Source organism: Manihot esculenta, chromosome 3, assembly GCF_001659605.2.
Source record: "Manihot esculenta cultivar AM560-2 chromosome 3, M.esculenta_v8, whole genome shotgun sequence".
Lineage (NCBI taxonomy): Eukaryota > Viridiplantae > Streptophyta > Magnoliopsida > Malpighiales > Euphorbiaceae > Manihot > Manihot esculenta.
This window is the reverse complement of record NC_035163.2, coordinates 24,892,361-24,913,090: the sequence shown is the minus strand read 5'-3', so window position 1 is coordinate 24,913,090 and position 20,730 is coordinate 24,892,361. Positions and strand designations below refer to the sequence as shown.

At 33.6% G+C, this 20,730-nt stretch overlaps 1 protein-coding gene across 7 annotated transcripts in view; it reads left to right on the top strand.

Annotated features, from left to right (window-relative positions):
* Positions 1-277: 277 nt before the first annotated feature.
* The window catches only part of LOC110611608 (helicase protein MOM1), a 36,557-nt gene continuing 16,104 nt past the window's right edge, over positions 278-20,730 (top strand). For 6 of the 7 annotated variants that reach the window (XM_043954891.1, XM_043954893.1, XM_043954892.1 and 3 more), the window contains exons 1-13: positions 278-565; positions 1,003-1,516; positions 1,756-2,374; positions 3,496-3,580; positions 10,978-11,123; positions 14,177-14,370; positions 15,530-15,657; positions 15,802-16,086; positions 16,715-16,864; positions 18,223-18,477; positions 19,126-19,266; positions 19,378-19,683; positions 20,136-20,285. In XM_043954891.1, the coding sequence (XP_043810826.1) occupies positions 1,006-1,516; positions 1,756-2,374; positions 3,496-3,580; positions 10,978-11,123; positions 14,177-14,370; positions 15,530-15,657; positions 15,802-16,086; positions 16,715-16,864; positions 18,223-18,477; positions 19,126-19,266; positions 19,378-19,683; positions 20,136-20,285 (2,970 nt within the window). In that variant the 5' untranslated portion in view covers positions 278-565; positions 1,003-1,005. The remainder of the gene's footprint in view (positions 566-1,002; positions 1,517-1,755; positions 2,375-3,495; positions 3,581-10,977; positions 11,124-14,176; positions 14,371-15,529; positions 15,658-15,801; positions 16,087-16,714; positions 16,865-18,222; positions 18,478-19,125; positions 19,267-19,377; positions 19,684-20,135; positions 20,286-20,730) is intronic. The other variant, XM_043954888.1, reaches the window with a different exon arrangement.

Sequence of the window (20,730 nt, the reverse complement as noted above, 5' to 3'; positions counted from 1 at the left end):
TTATTAAAATAAAATAATTAATAAGTTATGTGAGTAAATATATAAAAAGAAAAGTAATATAAAAAAAAAGAGAAAGTAAAAATAAAAGAGAAGGATAAGAAAAAGAGAAAAATATATTTTTTATTTATATTAATTTAAAAATATATAATAATAAATAAAAAATTTAATGAAAGTAAATTAAAATTTAAAAAATAAAAGAAATAAAATTAAGTGATCTAATTAAAAATAAATTAAAAATTGAGGGATGTTGGATGAAAATTACCCTAAATCTATCTTTGAGAACAAAAAAAAAAAAAAAAATTTCCCCTCTGCCCCTTTGGTCCTCTCTGCTCTGTCCTTCCATCCTTTTTCAATTTTGCTCTCTCCGTCTCCTAATTCGTTTTCTAACAGCCTCTTTGTCGAATTAATCATGTATACGGCAATGACACCATACTACATTCATGTCCTCTCTACACTAGCACTCTCCGAAAGTTTCTCAAGCCCTAATCCGTGCTCTTTCATATAGTTCTTCACGGTCGCGCTCACTCTCACGCCCTGTCCTGCCTGCCGGTGCTCTCTCAGTTGGGTACTATTTCTTTGATTTTTATTTGTTCATAGTTATAATATGAATGTGTATTCACCAGTGCCGTGAGGGCAACAAAGTTATTGGAATAGCATTGTTGTTCAAGTCTAGACGTTCAATTGAAAATCTGAGAAATTTTTATTAGCAAGTTCCGTATTCATTTTTCTACCTCATGATTTGACAATTTCCTTTCCCTAAATCTCAATTGAAGTTATTTCTCTTCATTGCATGCTGCTTTTGTATGCTTGTTTTTACTAAAGGTATTTGATTTAAGTGCAACATCATATATGGGTTGTTTTGAATTTTAATTCTAATGCAGAAAAATGATTGATGGTGTGTTAGTTCCACATTTCTTTTGAAGTTATTTTCACCTCTAATTTAGTCGTCTTATGCGGTGTTTTTTTCCCTTGTTTTCTGGGTTCTTGTTTTTGCTTTTTTAGGAGATGGCCAATGATACTAGATCTAGTCGCAAGGCCAAGGATGATGAAAACAGTAATTCTAATGGGGTTTCTGGTGCTGAAACACCGAGTACATCTGGTACGAGAAGGTCAGTTAGAGAAACACCATCAAAGAAAAGTACTACTGCAAGCCCTTCAAGTACTCGGAAGTCAAAGCGAATTGGGAAGCGGACTTCAACTCCTCCTTCTAGGAGAATTTCAGGGAGAGTTGAGAAGCAAAGTACACCAAGTCCCCTGCGAAGGTCTGAGCGGGCTAAGCAGCATTCATCTTCTAGTTCTTCTGGGTCAAAGAAGTCAACTAAAGCCTCTAGCTTATCAGTTATGAAGAAAAAACTAAAAAAGGAGAAGAGTGTGAAACGGTTGACACTTGAAACGAAAGAAGTTAGCAAAAGCAAGGAACATGATATCCAACGTGTTCAGGTGGGGAAAAAGAGATTGGATGCTCGTGCTTATAGGGCATTATTCAAACAGCAACAAAACAAAGTTACTGTGGCAGGTGACCAAGTTTCTTTTTCTTTTCTTTTTTTTTTTTTTTTTTTGTTTATCCATTCAGAATTTCTTTGCAAATTCTTCTATACAAATGTAAGGCATCAGCTGGATGTAAGCATCATCTTGGGCTACTATTCTTTTTGATATTATGCCGTTGACTGTTAAAGATACAAGGAAATTTGTTATATAAAAGCAATGCTGATCAAGTATAGTCTAACTGTTAAATATTTTTGCTTGATTCTTTAGGTAATTGCAAGGAGCTGAAAAAGGAGGACAAGTTATCTCATGACAGTAGCAACCATCAAGCTGGTGCTTCCAAGAATTTTGGTAGCCGCAGCAATAAATGCAGCCAAATGAAGGTGCAGGAGTTAAGAGAAGCCTTTGCTGGGAGAGATTTCAAAAGAGCTTTGGAAGAATCAAATTGTAGCATAGGCACACCTGCCAATGAAGTATTGGAAAATAACATTGGACTTGAGCCTTTACACTTAAGCCAGAATCAAAGGCTTGAGGGGGAAGCTTATCAGTCTGAAGTTGGAGATGCTATGAAAGCTTCTAAGGGAGATGATTGTGCCCTGTATTCCTGTCACAAAACAATGCCCAAAATGCTTGATGGCATTGCTGAAAAGGCAAATAAAGAGTTGCAACCTGAGTTGGTAAATCCTATGTTGAATAATGAGCCATCGGGTAGTGAAATTGGATTGGAGAGTGGTTACAAGGACACACCTTTAAAAAGGAAAAGAAACACACTTGACTTGGATTCTGATGATGTTGCAATGGCTTCAAGCAAAGCCTCTGTTGCTGATATTTCTTCTCCAGACACAAATAATTTTGCAGAGACATGTGCTACATGTTTTAAGAGGCAAAGGTACTGACATGCATAAGTAAATCTAGTATTTTTTTTCTTCTTTATCTCTTTATAAGATATTTTACCAATAGATTTGGCTTTCTCTTGCTTTTGGCAAAAATAGTGCATAGGTAATAACCAGTTAAACCGGAAGAAGTTATAAATGCTGTCTCTTATATTTGCTAATCATGTTTACTTTTTAGTAGTGCTTGAATGACTAAGCGAATAATTTATGATCTGCATCTATCAATGCATGCATATATCTTAAAATTATGCTGTTTTTGCATTGCCATTTTTGGATGTGGAAATTGGGATAGGGTGCTAATGTTGAGAGAAATACCATCTTCTATATGTCTTTAAAGATTATTACAAGAATTTTTGTGGCATAAATTTTCAAAGCTTCAAAAAAATAAATGACAAATTAAAAATCCAAATTCGGTTTTGCAACATAATTTAGAATAGTGCTTTTTGGAAAGAAGGTTTCAACATAATACCAGACAGATTCCAAGTCATATAGCCCTAGCTTTCCTCTGGTTGTGGAGGTCACTATCATTTGTTGATCGGTGGCTCATTGTCATATGACCGCTTGCAGGGCTGGATTTTTGGTTTACTAGAAATCTAGAGTGAGTAAAAAGCTAGGTGAACAATTAGGGTTTGTATTGGGGGAGGGGGTTGATGAGTGCAAGAAATCAAGAAAGACAAGCATTTGGGGCTGGTTGCACTCCAAGTAGGCATTGTGCAAAAGAATGAAGCTTCACTCCTTAAATTGGGCATCAAACCCAGATTTCCAGACTCATTAAATAAAGCATGTAATCTGCATTGAACTATTCATCCTTGGAGGTCTCTATGGGCTTTCCTATTGATCAACAAATTGCAAACATGTAAAATGGTTCATTTTTGGCCCAGCTATGCCAACATTTTCAGGTGGTCTTTGACTTGCTATAGCTGTGAACGCAGTTGAATTGTGAAATTAAAGCTGACTGTATGCTAATATTTTCAGATGTAGGTTTTATGTTTTATGCTTAATTCATAGTTGTAATAGTGCCTATGTATATAGTTTGTAAATACTTAAGCAATTGATGGTAATTTTGTAATGAGTTGACCTAATTTTTTGAAAATGTCCGTACTTGCATGCTTTGCAGGGTTGGCCTTTATTCAAAACAGCAAGACATATGTTCTTGCGACACAAATTTAAACCAGGATATTTGTGGTAGCTCTTTTGTAGAGGTTGGTTTTTATTGCCTCCTCACCTATCTTTATTTACTTGTGCAATAACTTCCTTAGATGGATTTGAAATATTCTCCTTTTGATGCTACAATGATATGGACTTATGGAGTAAGAATGCGATTAATAGTTTTATTTGAGAACATTAATGCCTAAGCATTTTCACTTTGTGTTTCTTTGTCTCATAGTGCATTTTTGTTCTTGTAGCAATTTCTTGTGATCCCAATTTTGTGAAACTTAGAACAATATTAGAATCTAATTGCTTTCTCACTACATTTCCTTTTCAAGTATTTGAGAACATTAATGCCTAAGCATTTTCACTTTGTGTGTCTTGGTCTCATAGTGCATTTTGTTTTTGTAGCAATTTCTTGTGTTTCCAATTTTATTTTGAAACTTAGAACTATATTATAATCTAATTGCTTTCTCACTGCATTTCAATTTCAAGATGGCTAGAAAGTAGGAACTCTTAATGGTTTAGGCTATCCTCCAACAATTGTACTACTAAGCAACTCATAACCTTTAATCTTTGGAATATCAAAACATTCAATCATATGGAATTTCATGAAGTTTTCAAAATCTCCCCTTTATGTGATAGGATGTCTCCATCCCCAAAAGTTCATAAAAACTATCTGTAATAGGTATACAAATTTACCTTTGTAGTTATCTAGATAGAAGCACCACACATTTTTAGAGCAGATGTCCTCTTGTATTCATTTATGATATTGCTTGTGCTTGACAGTTTCTAGAATTGTTGCCTTTTTTCACTTATTGGGTCAACTAAATTATGTGTATGTGTAATATGGTAGTTGAATGCTGGGAATCAGACTATTTGTAGCTAATGAGAAGACCTCATTGTGGGCAAAATGTGGTTTTGGGAATGGTACATTGAACCTCTTATAGAAGTGGGACATTTACTTCTAGAGTTCAACTCAATAAGTGATATTGTATTTGGCTTGTTTTTGGGATCTGTAGTTTATTTAGGATTCGAATCTCTCATTTTATTTCTCTCTCCCTTTTTTTTTGGCTCTCTCTTGGATAAATTATAGGTATATTGTGGTCCACTTTCTTTTAGCTTTCTTCTATTAGTTCGTTTAAAATTTTTTATACAGAGTATATGATTCAAGTTCACATGAGATGTAATTTAGTGAAATTGAAAGTATCTATCTAGGGATTGCAACGGGTCAATTCACGTGTTATTGCGTACCCAATTTGACTGAACCTTTTGGGACAAGCTTGGTATGGATTCGAGTTTAGAAGTTAATACATCAGTATTTAATATATAAATATATATTTATTATTGAGAGAAGTAATATTTATAATAGAAATTACAACATATTTATAAATAAAAAAACCCATGTAGAAAGAAAAGGAAATCCTTTTATCAAGTCTATAATCATGCAATTCCTAAGATCAAGCAACTAATCTATCCGTACTTCTTATATCAACATATCTACTTCCTATAATACTGCCAGTCAACTCGAGTTCCATTTAGAGTTTTAGTGAAGATATCTCCTAATTGTTCTTCAATCCCCTAATTGTTCTCCAATTCTTATATGTCCTGTTGAGATTATCTTTTATTGTACCTTTTTCCAAATAAAATGATAGTTGATCTTGATATGTTTGGTCCTCTCATGAAATCCTGGATTAGAGGCAATGTGGATAGCTGTTTGATTATCACACGATAACACTTAGCAGGCACTGAAATTGTGAACCCAACATCTTCTAACAATTGACGCACCCACATGACTTCGCATACAACATCTTCTAACAATTGACGCACCCACATGACTTCGCATACAGCTTGTGCCATAGCTCAATATTCATATTCATCACTAGAATGAGAAATCACATTTTGCTTCTTACTTCTCTATGAAACCAGGTTACCTCCCACAAAAGCACAGTATCTAGTGGTGACCTCTTATCAACCTTCGAATCTGCCAAAATCAGTATCAGAAAAAATATTCAATGTTTGAGTGCCTATGGTTACCATAGAAGAGGCTACGTGAATCTGCCTCAAAGCAGCCCACTGAGTAACACTAGAAGATATATTTGAATATGCAATATCAGAATGAGTCACCATTCTTACTGAATATGCAATATCAGAATGAGTCACCATTTTTACTGAATATGCAATATCAGAATGAGTCACCATTTTTACTGAATATGCAATATCAGAATGAGTCACCATCAAATAATTCGGCTTGCCAACTAATCTTCTACATTTTAGAATATATTTTTTTTGAAATAAGAAAATGCCTTTCTTACACTGCATAACTTCAGTGCCTAAGAAAATATTTCTAGGAGCTCAAATTCTTTGTATGAAACTGTGTTGTGTTTTAAGAAATTCTTTTAGAGATGTAATGCCAACAATATCACTTTCTATAATAACAATATCATTCACATATACTACAAGCAGAATTACTCCACTATCATAATTTCTATAAAATATAGAGTGATCACACTTATTCATCTGCATGCTAAATTGTTGGACTACCTCACTAAACCTATCAAACCATGCCTGAGAACTTTGTTTCAAGCCATAAGTTTACAAACCAAAATCAGGTGGTTGCTCAATATAAACTTCCTCTTGAAGATCACCCTGGAGAAAAGCATTTTTGATATCCAGTTGATGCAAAGGCCAATCATATGTAGCTGTCAAGGAAATGAACAATCTAACATATGCGAGCAACTGGAGAACTCCATAAGTTTGAGCATAAGTGAGCAACAAATCCATCAGGGTTTACTTTCATCCCAAATACCTACTTATACCCAATAGCCCGCTTTCCTCGAGCAAGGACACTAACTCTCAAGTATCGTTAGCGTTTAGGACTATCATTTCCTCTTCCATTGCAGCACACCAACCAGGATGGGATAAAGCTTTAATAGCAGTTTGGCAAAACAATGAGAAGAAGAGAATAATTGATCATAAGAAACAAAAGACAAAATAGGATGAGTGCAAGTACGTCTGTCTTTGCGAAGGGCAATGGGCAGATCCAAGCCAGATGGTGACGTATTGGTGGGGGCAAGGTCCTCCGACGAAGAAGCTAGTGGAGAGCGGAGTCAGAATCCTTTGGGCGTCTGGAATAAACATGAACAATAGTTGAGTGACCTAGCACATGAGCGGAAGGTGCACGAAGATTCTAAGGGTGAGATAGAGCGAACAATGTATACCAAAATGTCATCTTCCTTCCTCTGTGTGTCATAAACAGATGATGGTGGAAAAAATGAAATGGACTAAAAAAATGTTACATCAGCAGACACATGGTACCGATTAAGATTAAGAGAAAAACAAAGATACCGTTTTTGAAGTCGAGAGTAGACAAGAAAAACACATTTGAGTGATTTGGAATCCAATTTTGTGATCTGTAGATGAACATCACAAACAAAATAAGTACATCCAAAGATACATAGTTCAATAAGAAATATAGATTTAGTGTAAAATAAAATGTTATAGGGATATCACCATGAAGAATGGAGGAGGGCATGTGATTGATCAAAAAGCATTGGACATAACATCAGCCTAAAAATTTTTAGGGACTTTCATTTGGAGTAAGAAAACTCTAGCTACTTCAAGATGCTGGTTTTTTTCGTTCGGCAACCCCTGCGAAGGAGTGTCAACATAGGAGGAGTGTCAACATAGGAAGATCGATGAAGAATCTCTTTTTGTGACAAATAAGATTGAAATTTTCTGGAAAGATATTTTTTAGCATTGTCACTTTGCAATATTCAAATAGAAAGATTGAAACAAGTTTGGATTTTAGCATAGAAAGCACAAAAAATAGAGAATAATTCTAAACGGTTCTTCATTAAAAATAATCATGTAGTAAGAGAGAAATCATCAACAATAGTAACAAAGTACTTAAAGTCAGATTTAGATACAATAGGACAAGTCTCCAAACATTTTAATGTACTAACTCAAAGGGGAAGAAGTCCATTTATTGACTTTAGACATTGTAGGTAAATGATAATGTTTGGCAAATTAACAATACTCACAATTTAAAACAGAAGATTGAAACTGTGGACATAACTTCTTTAAAGCAGAGAGAGAAGGATGCTCAACTGACAGTGAACATCAAAATGAGTTAAACTCGTAGAACATGCAAATGATCTAGGTATTTTCTGATCTAGAATGTAAAGATCCTCTAACTCACGATCTCTACCAGTAATCTGCTTCGTAGAAAGATTTTGAAAACACAATGATCAGGAAAGTGTCTTAAGGCTTCTCTCTTCTGTCTGCCTGGACTGCCCTATTTATAGGCAGCTCCACCTCCTCAACATGTGGTGGGAATTGCTTCTCTAACTTGTGGCCAGAATTCTCCCTTCCCTGTTTTGAGTGTCTCCTAGCAGAGAGGAGAGTAGTAGCAATTCTGCCAGCTGGGGGCAGAATGCTGCTGGCTAGCCAAGTGGGGAACATCAGTGGCTGGCCAGCCAGCCAAGCAGTAGGCAGCAACAGGCTTAGTGGGTGAGCTGTGAGAGCCCTTTGTCCCAACAATGTACCTATGTACCCCTTTGTACACATAAAGCTCAATTGTACATTGCCATGATTGTTTGAGTGAATGAAGCTCTTGTTTATTCTTTCCACCATTATGTTGCCATTATCATTGTGTTGCCACCATGATGCCACCACAATTGTTAGCATTTCGCTGTGCCATTCTGAGTGCTTAATGCACATTCCGATATGGTGTTGTTGAAGGGGCGAAAGGCTAACTTAGCCTTGGGGAAGGCTAAGTGCCGCACGGGCCCTTGGAGATGGGTGAAATTTCCAGCCCATTGGCAAGGGACGTGACAAGTGGTATCAAAGAGGATGCAAAAAGATGGGATACAGAAAGAGGTGTTAAGTTGACATTTCTAGAATCCATGACAGAAATTTTAGAGGCATCAACAAGAGTAACATAAGAAGATTTATGAGACTTAAGATTGGACAAAAGGGTAGAATATTTTGACATATGATTGGTAGCACAAGAATCAATAACTCATTTCGAGGACGAAGACACAAGGCGTGTGGTAGAGTTACCTAATTCAGCAATTGCAGTGATAGGAGAATTAGAGGATTTCAGAGATGCAGTATTGAGGGAATTAGGCATACTCATCAAAATGCCCTGATCAGCAGAAGCCTCAACTGCCATGTGCTCCATTTGTGAGCATTGATTCCTATTCTGAAGTTTCAAGCATATTTTTTTGGTGTGTCCAGATTCACCATAGTAATAGCAAATGATTCCACCAGAGTTGAAAGGAACTATTTCATCCAAGACTCTAGGATCCTCTACTATCATTAAAACCTCCTCTATTCCCACCTTTGTTATTTTGTTTGCCACTATCAGCACTACTAGTGGTGTGTGAAGGAACTAGAGAGAAAGATTTCGTATGCAACACGCAAGTGAAAGCATCATGTACGATGAAATTTCAGAATCAGAAAGAATTTGAGATTTAGCTATCTCAAACTCTAGAGGGAGACCTCCAAGAAGCTTGTAACAACTATTTGCTCTTGTTGGGCTTAAAAAAAACACCAGCACAGGTGGACTGAAGAGAGGACCTTGGGGCGACACTGGCGATGGTGACCGGAGCACAGGTGGACAAGCGACACGCCAGCAAGTGGGACGGTAATGTGAGGGTCACTCGTCAGTCGGATAGTTGTCAGCTCTTCAGGGTAGCGTTGCTAGCTCTCCGTCGTCCTTCATGGGTGGGCGTGAGAGACCAAACATCACCCTATAGCAATGTTGTGAAACTAAGGCGAGTGCCTTAGATGGCGAGGTGCCGGGCGCCAGGCAGGCGAGGCGTCGCCTAGCGCCAACCCTCCATTTTTCTTCTCTAACACTAAAAGAAAGAGAGCAGAAAGTTACTTTTTCTTCTTGGAAGAATAAGAGAGAGAATCTTTTGACTTTTTCTTCTCTTTTTTGCTTTTTCTTTGTTTTATATAATAAATTACCTAGGTATTAGAAACATGGAAATAAAATATGAATATTGGAAATATTAAGCTATAATAAATATTTATAAATAATGTTTATTTATAGAAATTTAATATTAATTTATTTAGTTATATTTATATATTTTATTATTATATATATTGTATTATTCTTTTGTATTCTATGTTATTATTATATTCTATATCAAATGATATTATTATCTGCCATAGAGATTTATATACTATTTTATTATTAGTTAATATTATTATTTAATTAATTTTTAATTTTATTATTATTTAATTATTTATATATTAATTTTATTTATAATATATATATATATATATATATATATATATATTAATCTAATTAAAGAAATTAATATTTAGTTAGATAAATTGTTGTTGATGGTACATTATACCTATATGTACATGTATATTTAAAATATATAAAAAAAAGTTTGACTTTGTCACCTTTTTCAAAAAAGCATTGCTTCGCCTCTTGCCTCTCGCGTCTAAGGCAAGAGGAGCCTTTGTCGCCTTAGGGTTGCCTCTCACCTTGATAACACTATCCTATAGTATGACCTAAAAGAACATGACAAATGGAGCCCTAAGTCTTCAAATAGAACAAGAGGGAAAAAAAATTCAAATCTTTTGTCTATAAGGCTGCTCTAATACCATGTAGAGAAGTAATATTTATTTTATCTGTTATAATAGATATTATAACATATTTATACATAAAAAAATCTATCTAGAAGGGAAAGGGAATCCTTCTACCAACCCTATATACCCTATAATCATGCAATTCTTGGGATCAAACAACTTACAAATCTATCCATATTTACTTTCTATATCAATATATCTACTTCCTATAGCAATTACAATAGTAGTTGTAATTTTTGTATATTTTCTATTATTTTAAAAATAGAATATGAATATTATTTTGTAGAAGTATTCAATTTTTAGAAGATAAATTATGAAGGGAAGATATTTTTTTAATTGGTTATTAATTAAAATATATAAAAGTAAAGGGGTTTGAGTGTTATTTGGTTATAAAAATTGGATTTAGAATGGGTTATGGTAGTTTAGAATGAAATTTAATCAGGTTTGGGATAGGTTCAGGCATTAAAAATATTAATAGGGTTGAAGTTTGGGTAGGGTGATTTTCATGGGTGCTATATATGTCGCCATCCTATATTTCTTTTTGGAGAAAAATATACTAGAATTTACAGGTTTTTTTAAATATTTCATTGTTTCTTTTTCATGATTTACATCTCTTGCCAGACCATTGTTGCATGGTATCTCTATCCTTCTCTCCCATAGATATGTGCACACACACACACACACCTCACGTTCTAATGCTATTGATGTTTGCTTATGCATGTCGAGTTGTCTTCGATCTCATCTTGCCCCATTATTTTGAGAAGCATATGAATATTGTTCTTTTTATTGTCAATTATCTTGTTAAAAGTAATATCATTGTCTTGTTGTGTTGCATTAGGATAGAAGGAAAATTGGACCTGGTGTTACCACAGGATATGCTGCAGAATGCATTACCAATTTCCAATTTAAAGGGTCTGATCTAGATTTTCAACCAGATGGCAATCTAAATACATGTCTCATTTGCAAGCTTGGTGGAACGTTATTGTGGGTAACTCTTCTCTCTTGTTACATATATCTCATAGCAATGAACCATGGAAGTTCAAAGCCATTGGAATATTTAAGATTGGATTTGAATGCTTTAACTATGAAATATATGGATATAAGATGTCCGAAGTGATAAAAGAAAGTATGGTTCTTACAATTACTATTGTTGTGATTATTTTGTGAACAGGGTAATGTTCATGATGTAAGGTTGATGTTTTAGTACAATATTTTGCATCATTAGGCTTTATCAGAATGTTTATGGTTATAATTTGAGTTAGATAACTAGGAAACTACGTGCTTCACTTCATATTGCATGAGCAATGTCAACATTCTCATATTTCCCCAACAAAGTCTTTTATTTGTATATGGGCTTTGAATTTGTGCATTTAAACTTGCATTTGCATTTTTGTACTTTATTTCTCTTTCATTGAAAAGAATGCCATAGGTCTACAACTCAAATATGTTGGAGTTGCACACAAAGCTAAGATGAATGGTGGGTTGATAAACTAAATGATGTTATGAACATGGTTAATTGGTATGGAAATAATGATTTTCTATATTGAAGAATCATATGAATGCATATTTAAATATGCAATTGCATAAGCAAATAGGAATGTTATATCTATCTCCTATAATTATGCTAGCTAAATAGGAAACTTACAGTTCTAGATTTTGCATTGTTGGCTTCGCTGTTCTCTAACACTCTCTCTCAAGCTGGATCATAAATGTTAATTACGTCCTACTTGTTACAAATATAGTTAGCTCTAGCTCCATTCAAAGCTTGTATAAGGATAAACTCGTGATTGTTCTCCAGTCTTAAGTATGCTATTGATATGACCTTGGTTCGTTCATGAGACACATGATTATAAGTAATATGGAGAGGAACTTTATTATCACATCACAACTTAGCAGGTAGTAACATCTCAAAACCAACTTCATTAAATAATTGATGTGTCCACATTAGTTTGCACTTTACACACAAACTATGGCATGGTTTTGTATTCAAATTCAGCACTTGATTGAGAGAATACACTTTAATTCTTACTTCCTTTGAGTAACATGAATTTGTTATACAGTTGTCCAATGTGTAACGGTTGGTGATAACGTAAACCAACTTCTAATGCTAAGCAAATTAGCCATATTAAAACAAGTCGCTATATTCTCAAATAATTTACCATTATTCTCTGTAAGTTGCAGATTAGGAGTCATTAGTTTGCTGCAAGGTTTAACACCTAGTTTCTTTGTTTTTGTCTACAAATTAAAGACATTCTTTCTTTAAGATGAAAGATACCTTTCTTATACCTTGTAACCTCACTACCTTAGGTACTTTACAAGCCCAAGCATTTTGTTGGAAATGGGTTAGAAGAAAGGACTTTGGGGTTTAGATGTTTGTAATGTCCCTTTCAGTAATTACATCATCAGCATACACTACTAGCAAAATGAAACAGGCTTATATCCTAAACTCATGAACCACTTCCTTCGAATCTTCTAAAGCAAGTGGTAGGCCTTTGTTTTAATTCATAGAAAGATTTATGAAGCTTGTAATGTTAACCCAACTCCCTCTAAGTAATAAATTCAAATGGTTGCTGCATATATAATTTTTCCTGAAGATTGCCATGCCAAAAAGCATTCTTGGTATCAAGCTAATGTAGTGGCTATGCATAGGTAGTTGCCAGAGATATGAACAAGTAAACAAAAGCAAGATTAGCCATTGAGAGTAAGTATTGGATTTGGCAACTCCATAAGTTTGAGCACATCCCATGTCAACAAGATGGGTTTTAAGACAAGCCACAAAACCATTTGGATGAAGTTTATTGTAAACGCTCATTTTACAACCAATAGCTTTTCTAGCTATGGGTGAAGGCATTAGGTTCTGAGTATCATTATCATCTAAAGCCACCATTTCCTCTTCCAAAGTAGCATGGTAGCTAGGATGAGACAAAGCTAACAAATTTATGAATACGAATAAGATTCTAAGGAGATAATTAAAACAACAAGAAGATGACATGTTGGCATATGAAACAAAAGAAGAGAGAGAATAAACATAATTCTATTTACCTTTTTGAAGAGCAATAAGAAGATCAAGATGGAATCAAGGTTTATATAGACTAGTTTAGATAGCAAAGAGGTAGGTGGTAGTGACGAGTCTCTAGTTTTCGAGAATGTACATGAGCAATGGGAGGTCAAGTAGGTGTGGGAGGCAGATTCAATGGATTGACAATTCATCATCCTTTCTTATTGACTATCACGAATAGTATATGATAGAAACTAAGGAGTCTAAAGAACCAATATCTTTGCAAAACAAGTTAATATTCAAGAGTTGGAGAATGACAACTTTTAATCTTTCTAAAGATTAGAGCAGCCAAAAAGGAGACACCTACTGGATACAAGAGCACCGAAAAAAGACACGAGTTTTAGAATTTAATTTAGTAATCTAAGGACGAGTATCATGAACAAAACAAGTATTACCAAATATTTGAGGTTCAATTGAAAATACTCTCCCGGTCCCATAGGTTTTGTCCATTTTGTTTTTTCACACAGATTAAAAAATGATAGTTATTTTAGTTAAAGGGCAAAAATTTCCTATTAAAACTTATGCTTAATATAAATTGAAGACATTAGGTTTTATTGTAACAATAAAATCATTATTAATAACATATGATTTGAATTAAATACAATATGTTTGGAATTCTCATTTGGAAAAATTAAGGAATGAATAAGGGATTATGTTGAAACTAAGATAAAATTAGATAAAAGTTATGATAATCAATTTAATGTTAATCATAATATAAAAAAGAAAAGTGGACAATATTTTGAAACAACTAAAAATGGAAAGGTGGAAAAATTATTGGAGGGAGGAAGCAGATAATTTGATGAAAAAGAACAATATAAGGAATATCATTATGGACAATAAAAGGAATGTCATTTGCCTTGATTTTTGGCACTTACTATATATATGTATAAATTTTAATTTTTTTTTGTGTTACATATACTCTTTTGTTTGTTTTACCTTTTTTTTAAAAAAAAAATTGTTATTGTCATGTGCATTTCAGGTGTTGTGATGGAAAGGGGTGTAAAAGAAGCTACCATGTTTCTTGTCTCGATCCTCCTTTAAAAGCTGTTCCTGTTGGAGTTTGGTATTGTCTTGCTTGTGGAAGGAAGAAGATAAAATCAGGTGTACATTCTGTTTCAGAGGGAATAGAGTCAATATGGGATTATAAAGACGTGGAGGCATCGGATGGAAGTGGTATGGGAAAATATTGTGAATAACTTAGTGTCATGTGGTTTACTTTCTATTTTGCTTCTTAGAAAGTGCCTTTCCTTTTAATATAAATGTTGATCTTTATGCCCCAGTATAGTAGTGTGATAAGTTGGTAAAGGATGGAGTGATAAGGGGAAGGAGGAGACTTATAGGTTTTATAAGTTTCAAATATTATAGTTGGTGTCTAATAAAGCTTAGTTGTATTAATTTTGATTTTTCTAGAAAGCAAATGTGAAAATGATAAATCATATTTTATAAATATATGAAGTTACTTAGATAAAATTGCAATTAAGAAATTTCTTAATTTTCACAAAATATAAAATTTGGCTTTTTTTTAAATAGGCCAAATGCACAACAAACATCCCAACTTTTATATGCATTTTCAATGTTAGTCAAAGGTTTTTATTTTGTCAGTTTGATATTGTACCCAAAATTCCTTGTGTTGAAATAGGTTTTTTAATTCATATATTATGTGTGTGTATGTTTATTAATTATAAAGCTGGACTCCGTTAATAAAATACAAATGTTCTTTTCTTTTATTTAAGCTGTGTTAGCAATTTCTTGTATTTTCACTCACCAGAAAAAAATTGATTGCTAAATTTGGAACAGTATCTCAAAGTTGAGGATCAAATTATAAACTTAAATGTTTTGATTAAACTGAAGATGCATGCATTGATATGTAATTTTTAGTCATCAGGCTTTTTAAATATAGCTTTCACGAGGAGTGAAGCAATAGACTGTAAAAGAAAAGGAGAACATATTTCTTTATCTTCACTTAATAATGAATCTGAAAGCCAACTCATCTTGCTCTTCTTTTTAAAGAAATGGCTTGAGTGCTTAAAAGTCTTACCTTCAAAATGGCAGGAATCCTTTTTATATTGATATATGGTAGGTGCAAGCTAGCTTTTGTTATTTAACCAAATGTTGCATTCTGCATTTTCTTTTTCTTTTTATACAACTCAAAAGAAAAAAAAAATGAAGGGAACCAAATGGATACATAAGTTTCAGTAGGAATCATTTGCTTAAGTTCATAAATGCCCTGCTTTTGTTCCACAAGCAGTCATGAATTGTCATTTGAAGTCATTAGCTATTCTCTGAACTTGTATTGCCTTCTTGCTAATGATTGCTCGGTTTGTGAGGTCAGGATTGCTAAAGAAGCAATATTTTGTTAAATACAAAGGTCTTGCTCATGTTCACAATCATTGGGTACCAGAATGTCAACTGCTTGTTGAAGCTCCTTCACTTGTTTCAAAATTCAACCGAAAAAAACAGGTTCAAATTTATAGTATTCTTTTGATATTCCCTTAATTGGATGATTGAGCAGAAATTTGTGAAACTAGCGTTTAGCCATTTCCTTTACAAATTATAACTTGTCTGGTTATCCCCTTCCTATCCTCTAAGTTTTATGTTCTACAGGTCACAAAATGGAAGCAGGAGTGGAATGAACCTCGTCGTTTACTGCAAAAACGTTCGGTAATCTATCCTAGGGAACATGATGAGACTTACAAGGAGCATGCTAAAGATATCTCAGAATGTCATAATGAGTGGCTTGTAAAATGGCGTGGTCTTGATTATGATCTTGCAACATGGGAGTTGGAAGATGCTTCCTTTATGAGTTTGGCAAATATTCAGAGCCTAATGAGAGATTATGAAAACCGCCATGAGAAAGCAAAGAGACACAGTTTGTCTGGAGTAAATAAGGTGCACATGATTGCATATGAAAGACCATATATTCTTTATATATATATATAGAGAGAGACACACACACACACACAACATATTTTGATTCTCATTGATGGACATATATTTGGGTAAAGATTCCAGTTTGCAATTTTATTGATTCTTCAATTGTATTACCATTTCACTTGAGGAAAAGAAATCTTTTTATATGTGCTGGAATTTCTGATTTAGTGTGTTCACAACTAATATAATTGGATTACTTGCCTTCTTCTGGCAGGGTATGTGATATTGTGACCTTATGATATTAATTACACGTTTTTTTTTCTCTTTTTTCATGCCATAGGGAACTTGGTTATTGTTGTTGGATACTGTATATTGATCTCGCTTTCCAAATAAATAAAGGAATCTATTAATAAATAAAATGAATAAGTGAAGAGTCCAAGAGATGTCTTACTAGTTAAGGAAGTGTTTCACAGTTGTGTGGTTCTTATATCTGGTAATGTGATTACTACCCATTCGTCAAGTTAATTGCTTACTTTTAATTGACTGATTATTATTATTAGTTGATAGCATAAAATGGAATGATTATATGCCTTGGTTCTTTTAAACTATGAAATTTCATTGTTAGTTTATGACAAATTACCTGCAGAAACTTGAGAGAAAAGAAGATTCGTCAGTCCAATCAATGAAGTTATCAGCTGGAGATTTGGCTGGATGTGATAATAATCATCTGGACATTATCAACAATATTTGTGAACATTGCGACAAGGGGCAGAATGGTGTTATTATTGATGATCAGGTGAGTCTGATACATTATGCTTTGGTTTATGATTGCCGATTTGTTTACTGTTTAGTTTTTCTTATAAATGCAGGATATAAAAGTTAATAACCTAAGGATGAACTAATCTATTGATGATAAATAAAAGACCAGAAGCAGATACTGGTCAGCTCGAGCCCCGGTTTGGAAAAGTTTGATGTGCAGTTCAGAACTGAACAGTTCAAGGCAGTTCAGGACTGTTTTGACGCAAAAAAATTGAAATTAAATGTATAAAAAAGCAATAATTAAAATCTTTGCATTAAATAAAACAAAGAACGAAATTAATGTATTTTACAATTAAATTAAATTGATTTTTAAGCTAAAATGGATTTAATTAATAAGATAAATTAACTTAATGAAACAAATTAAATAATTGAAAAGAGATTAATTTAATTTAGAAAAAGAGTTGGATGGGAAATATAAATAATTTAAGAGTATAAAATATATAGAATGAATTGAGAGTTAAAAAAAAGTGCTATTGAAAATAATAATTGAGAGTTGAGAATTATATAGAGAATTTGAGTTGGAATATGGAGAGTATTGACAGAATGTTGGAAATTATATGAAAGAATTTAGAGTGAGATAGGTATTCATAGCTTTATTTATGAAATTTTCCATTCTCAAAATACCCTTAAAACTAGTTATTTATAGCTGTTATAGGGTTTAATATGGTAATTTTATAATTATAATTAAAAATAATTTTTTAAAACATAATTTTATAGCTATTGGAGGATTTTTTTAATAATTATTTTCAAATGGAACCATTGGTTTGATATTTTTCAGAAATGCCAATCTGGTTTGGAATTGCCAGTCCATAGTTTTCAAAATCCTTGAAATTGCACCAAACCGTGGAGATCCAGTTTCAGTTTGGTTCAATCACGGTTCTTGTTATAGGCTGGTTTGACTGGCTTGGTTCCAGTTCGGAACTAGGCCGTGGACATGCCTATGTGAGCCCTATGTTTGTTTATGCACAGTGCATGTAAATGTGTGATATATTATATATTATGTTATTGTCACACATAATTGGTTTGATCAGATATCATATTGTCTTATATTGCATATTTTTATTACTATTATTGTTCAAGGTGAACTTTTGCCCTCTATGAAACACAGACTATGTTTCAGCTTCATTTTTGTCAAATTCCTCTATTCAGGCTGCTGTCATGGATTTTGTTTTTTATGTTGCAAAATGCTCCTTTCAGTATCTGATTTATTATTCTAGCACCATTCTATTTGTTTTGTTAATTTCTTAAAATGCCATTTGGTTCCACTCTTCAATATTATTTTCTAAAAACATGTAAATGGGATTTCACCTGAATACTCGGTTGCCATGTCTGCAGGAACGAATAATGAATGTGGTTTCATTTATTTCCTCTGTGTCATCCAACGTCGGCCGGCCTTTCATGATTATCACAACTCCTATTGCACTGCACTTGTGGGATGAAGAGTTCTTTCAATTGGCTCCATCTGTTGATTCAGTGGTTTACCATGGAAACAAAGATGTGCGAAAAAGTATTAGGGCAGTGGAGTTTTATGGAGATGAAGGCGGCATAATGTTTGAAGTGCTTATAACATCTCCAGAAGTTCTTGCAGAGGTATTCCTTTGCAGCATGCATCTTCAGTCTCACATGTGGAAGTAGGACTGTAGGAGTGAATATTGGTTATTAGGTTTGTTCGATTTGAAAAGAATAAAACTGAATAAACAAAGATTTCTGGCGGAGCAAACCAAATTAAAACCAAAGTAGGAAGAACTTTGAACTGAACTAAACGAACTGAAATTTTTAGCAGACCGATGCAAACTGATTTGGTTCGATTCAAGCGTCATCTTGGGAACTTTTTAGTTGTTTTTTACTCAATTTCAATTATATTTTTCTATTTTTAAATCTAATATTGGCCTAAAAACAAATGAATTGGGAAATTGTTTGGTTTGGTGTGGTCCAACTGATCTTTTTCTCAGAAAACAGACTCAGATAAACTCATTTTTTTTTAAATAAAAAACTGAACCTGACGAATCTCTGAAAAAATAGAAATTTAAATTGCATCCTTCAGCAAGTTAAATTGAAGTCTGCTCACCTCCATGTGGAAGGAATTAAAGTTTTTTCGTTAAAAGAGAGAAAAGGGGAGAATATGTTCTTTTAATTTCCAATGGATGACACTATGGAAATTGTTTATGCTACATATTCAGGTTTTTCAACATTCATCTTCATGGAATTTATTATTGACATTTGTATGTGGATCTGCAGGATCTCAATGTGCTTGAATCAATAAAATGGCAAGCAGTTATAGTTGATGAGTGCCAACGCTCTAGAATATATTCACATTTTCAACAAGTTAAAAGTTTAAATGCTGATATGAGGCTTCTCCTTGTCAATGGTCAACTTAAGGTGTGCTATATATGAGCATGGCATTTAACTTCTGCTATACTCTCAGTTCCTTGACTCTATTCAAACACATACACAACCAAAGGATGGCTCATCATATTGTGAATTTTGCAGGACGTTGTGATTGAGCATTTGCTGTGTGTGCTTGATTCCCAAAGTGATGAAAATCGCAGCGAGTGTTTGTTAACTAATTCCAACCATAGGAGTGGTAATTTGAAGGAGAGACTGTCAAAGTATATTATCAATGTCTCCAAGTCAGACTCCTTGAGATTTGTAGAGTATTGGGTTCCTGTACAGATATCCAATATACAGCTTGAGCAGTATTGTTGTACTCTACTTTCAAATCATTTGCCTCTTTTTTCATCCTCAAAGAATGATCCTGTTGGCACGCTTCGTGATATTCTTATCTCTATTCGGAAGGTTAGGATGATTGGTTGATTTAAATTTCTGATCTGGTATTCTACTTGTATCAATTCTATGTGGTACTGGACATTGGTAATTTTCAGAATTTACCATAGTGCACTTTTGTTCTTTAGCTTCAGATCACGGTCTATGGTGGTTGTCATGTAGTTTCTCTGTCTTCCTAATTTTTGTCTCCGAATTATAAATAATCTTTGGAAATTATGAAAAGCAATATAATCTTAATTTTTTTCGGAGAACTAACATATTGGAACTCAATTCTTTAATCATGCAAATATATTTCTCTTTGAACTTTTTGCTATATTAGATTAACTCAAATTTTCTCATTTTTTTTTGCATCTACAAGAGTTTCAGATTATTTACCATTCCTTGCAATTGTTAGGAAAATATACGAGCTATTAGTTTCATATCTTTCTAGTTGCAAGTCATCATGTCTGTGTAATCATTGGCAGAGCTGTGATCATCCCTACATAGTGGATCCACTGCTGCAAACTTCATTGATTTTAGATGTTGGAATTAAAGCAAGTGGCAAGTTACAACTTCTTGATGCAATGCTTCTTGAGATAAGAAATAGAGGTTTAAGAGTGATTATTCTTTTCCAGGTATATGCTTTATCAAGTCTTCTTTTTTTATGGCTTTTATATTGATTTTCCTGTATTGACATTGTTTTTTTCTCTGCTTGCAATATGCATACTTGAATTGATATCTATGCCGTTCTATAATGTGGTTGTGTGATTTGATATTTGAGGTTCGTATTCTAGTCACATTTTTAGGACCTGGAAAAAGGTGAGGGGTATAATTGAATTTTATGTTCCTTTGGGGAAGACTCCCTTGATTTATAAGTTACAATTAGCATCTCCATTGAACAATAATCTCATAGCTAAATTGTGAGATTTGTAGGAATTTATTGCATAATACAACCGAGCGTTAATCCTATCAACGATTATATAAATTTGTTGCAAGTTTTTAAGTAGATGGCTTGACTATATAAATGTTTTTTTGTCATTTAGCTCTGTCAGACATCAAGTCCCATCAACGATTATAGAA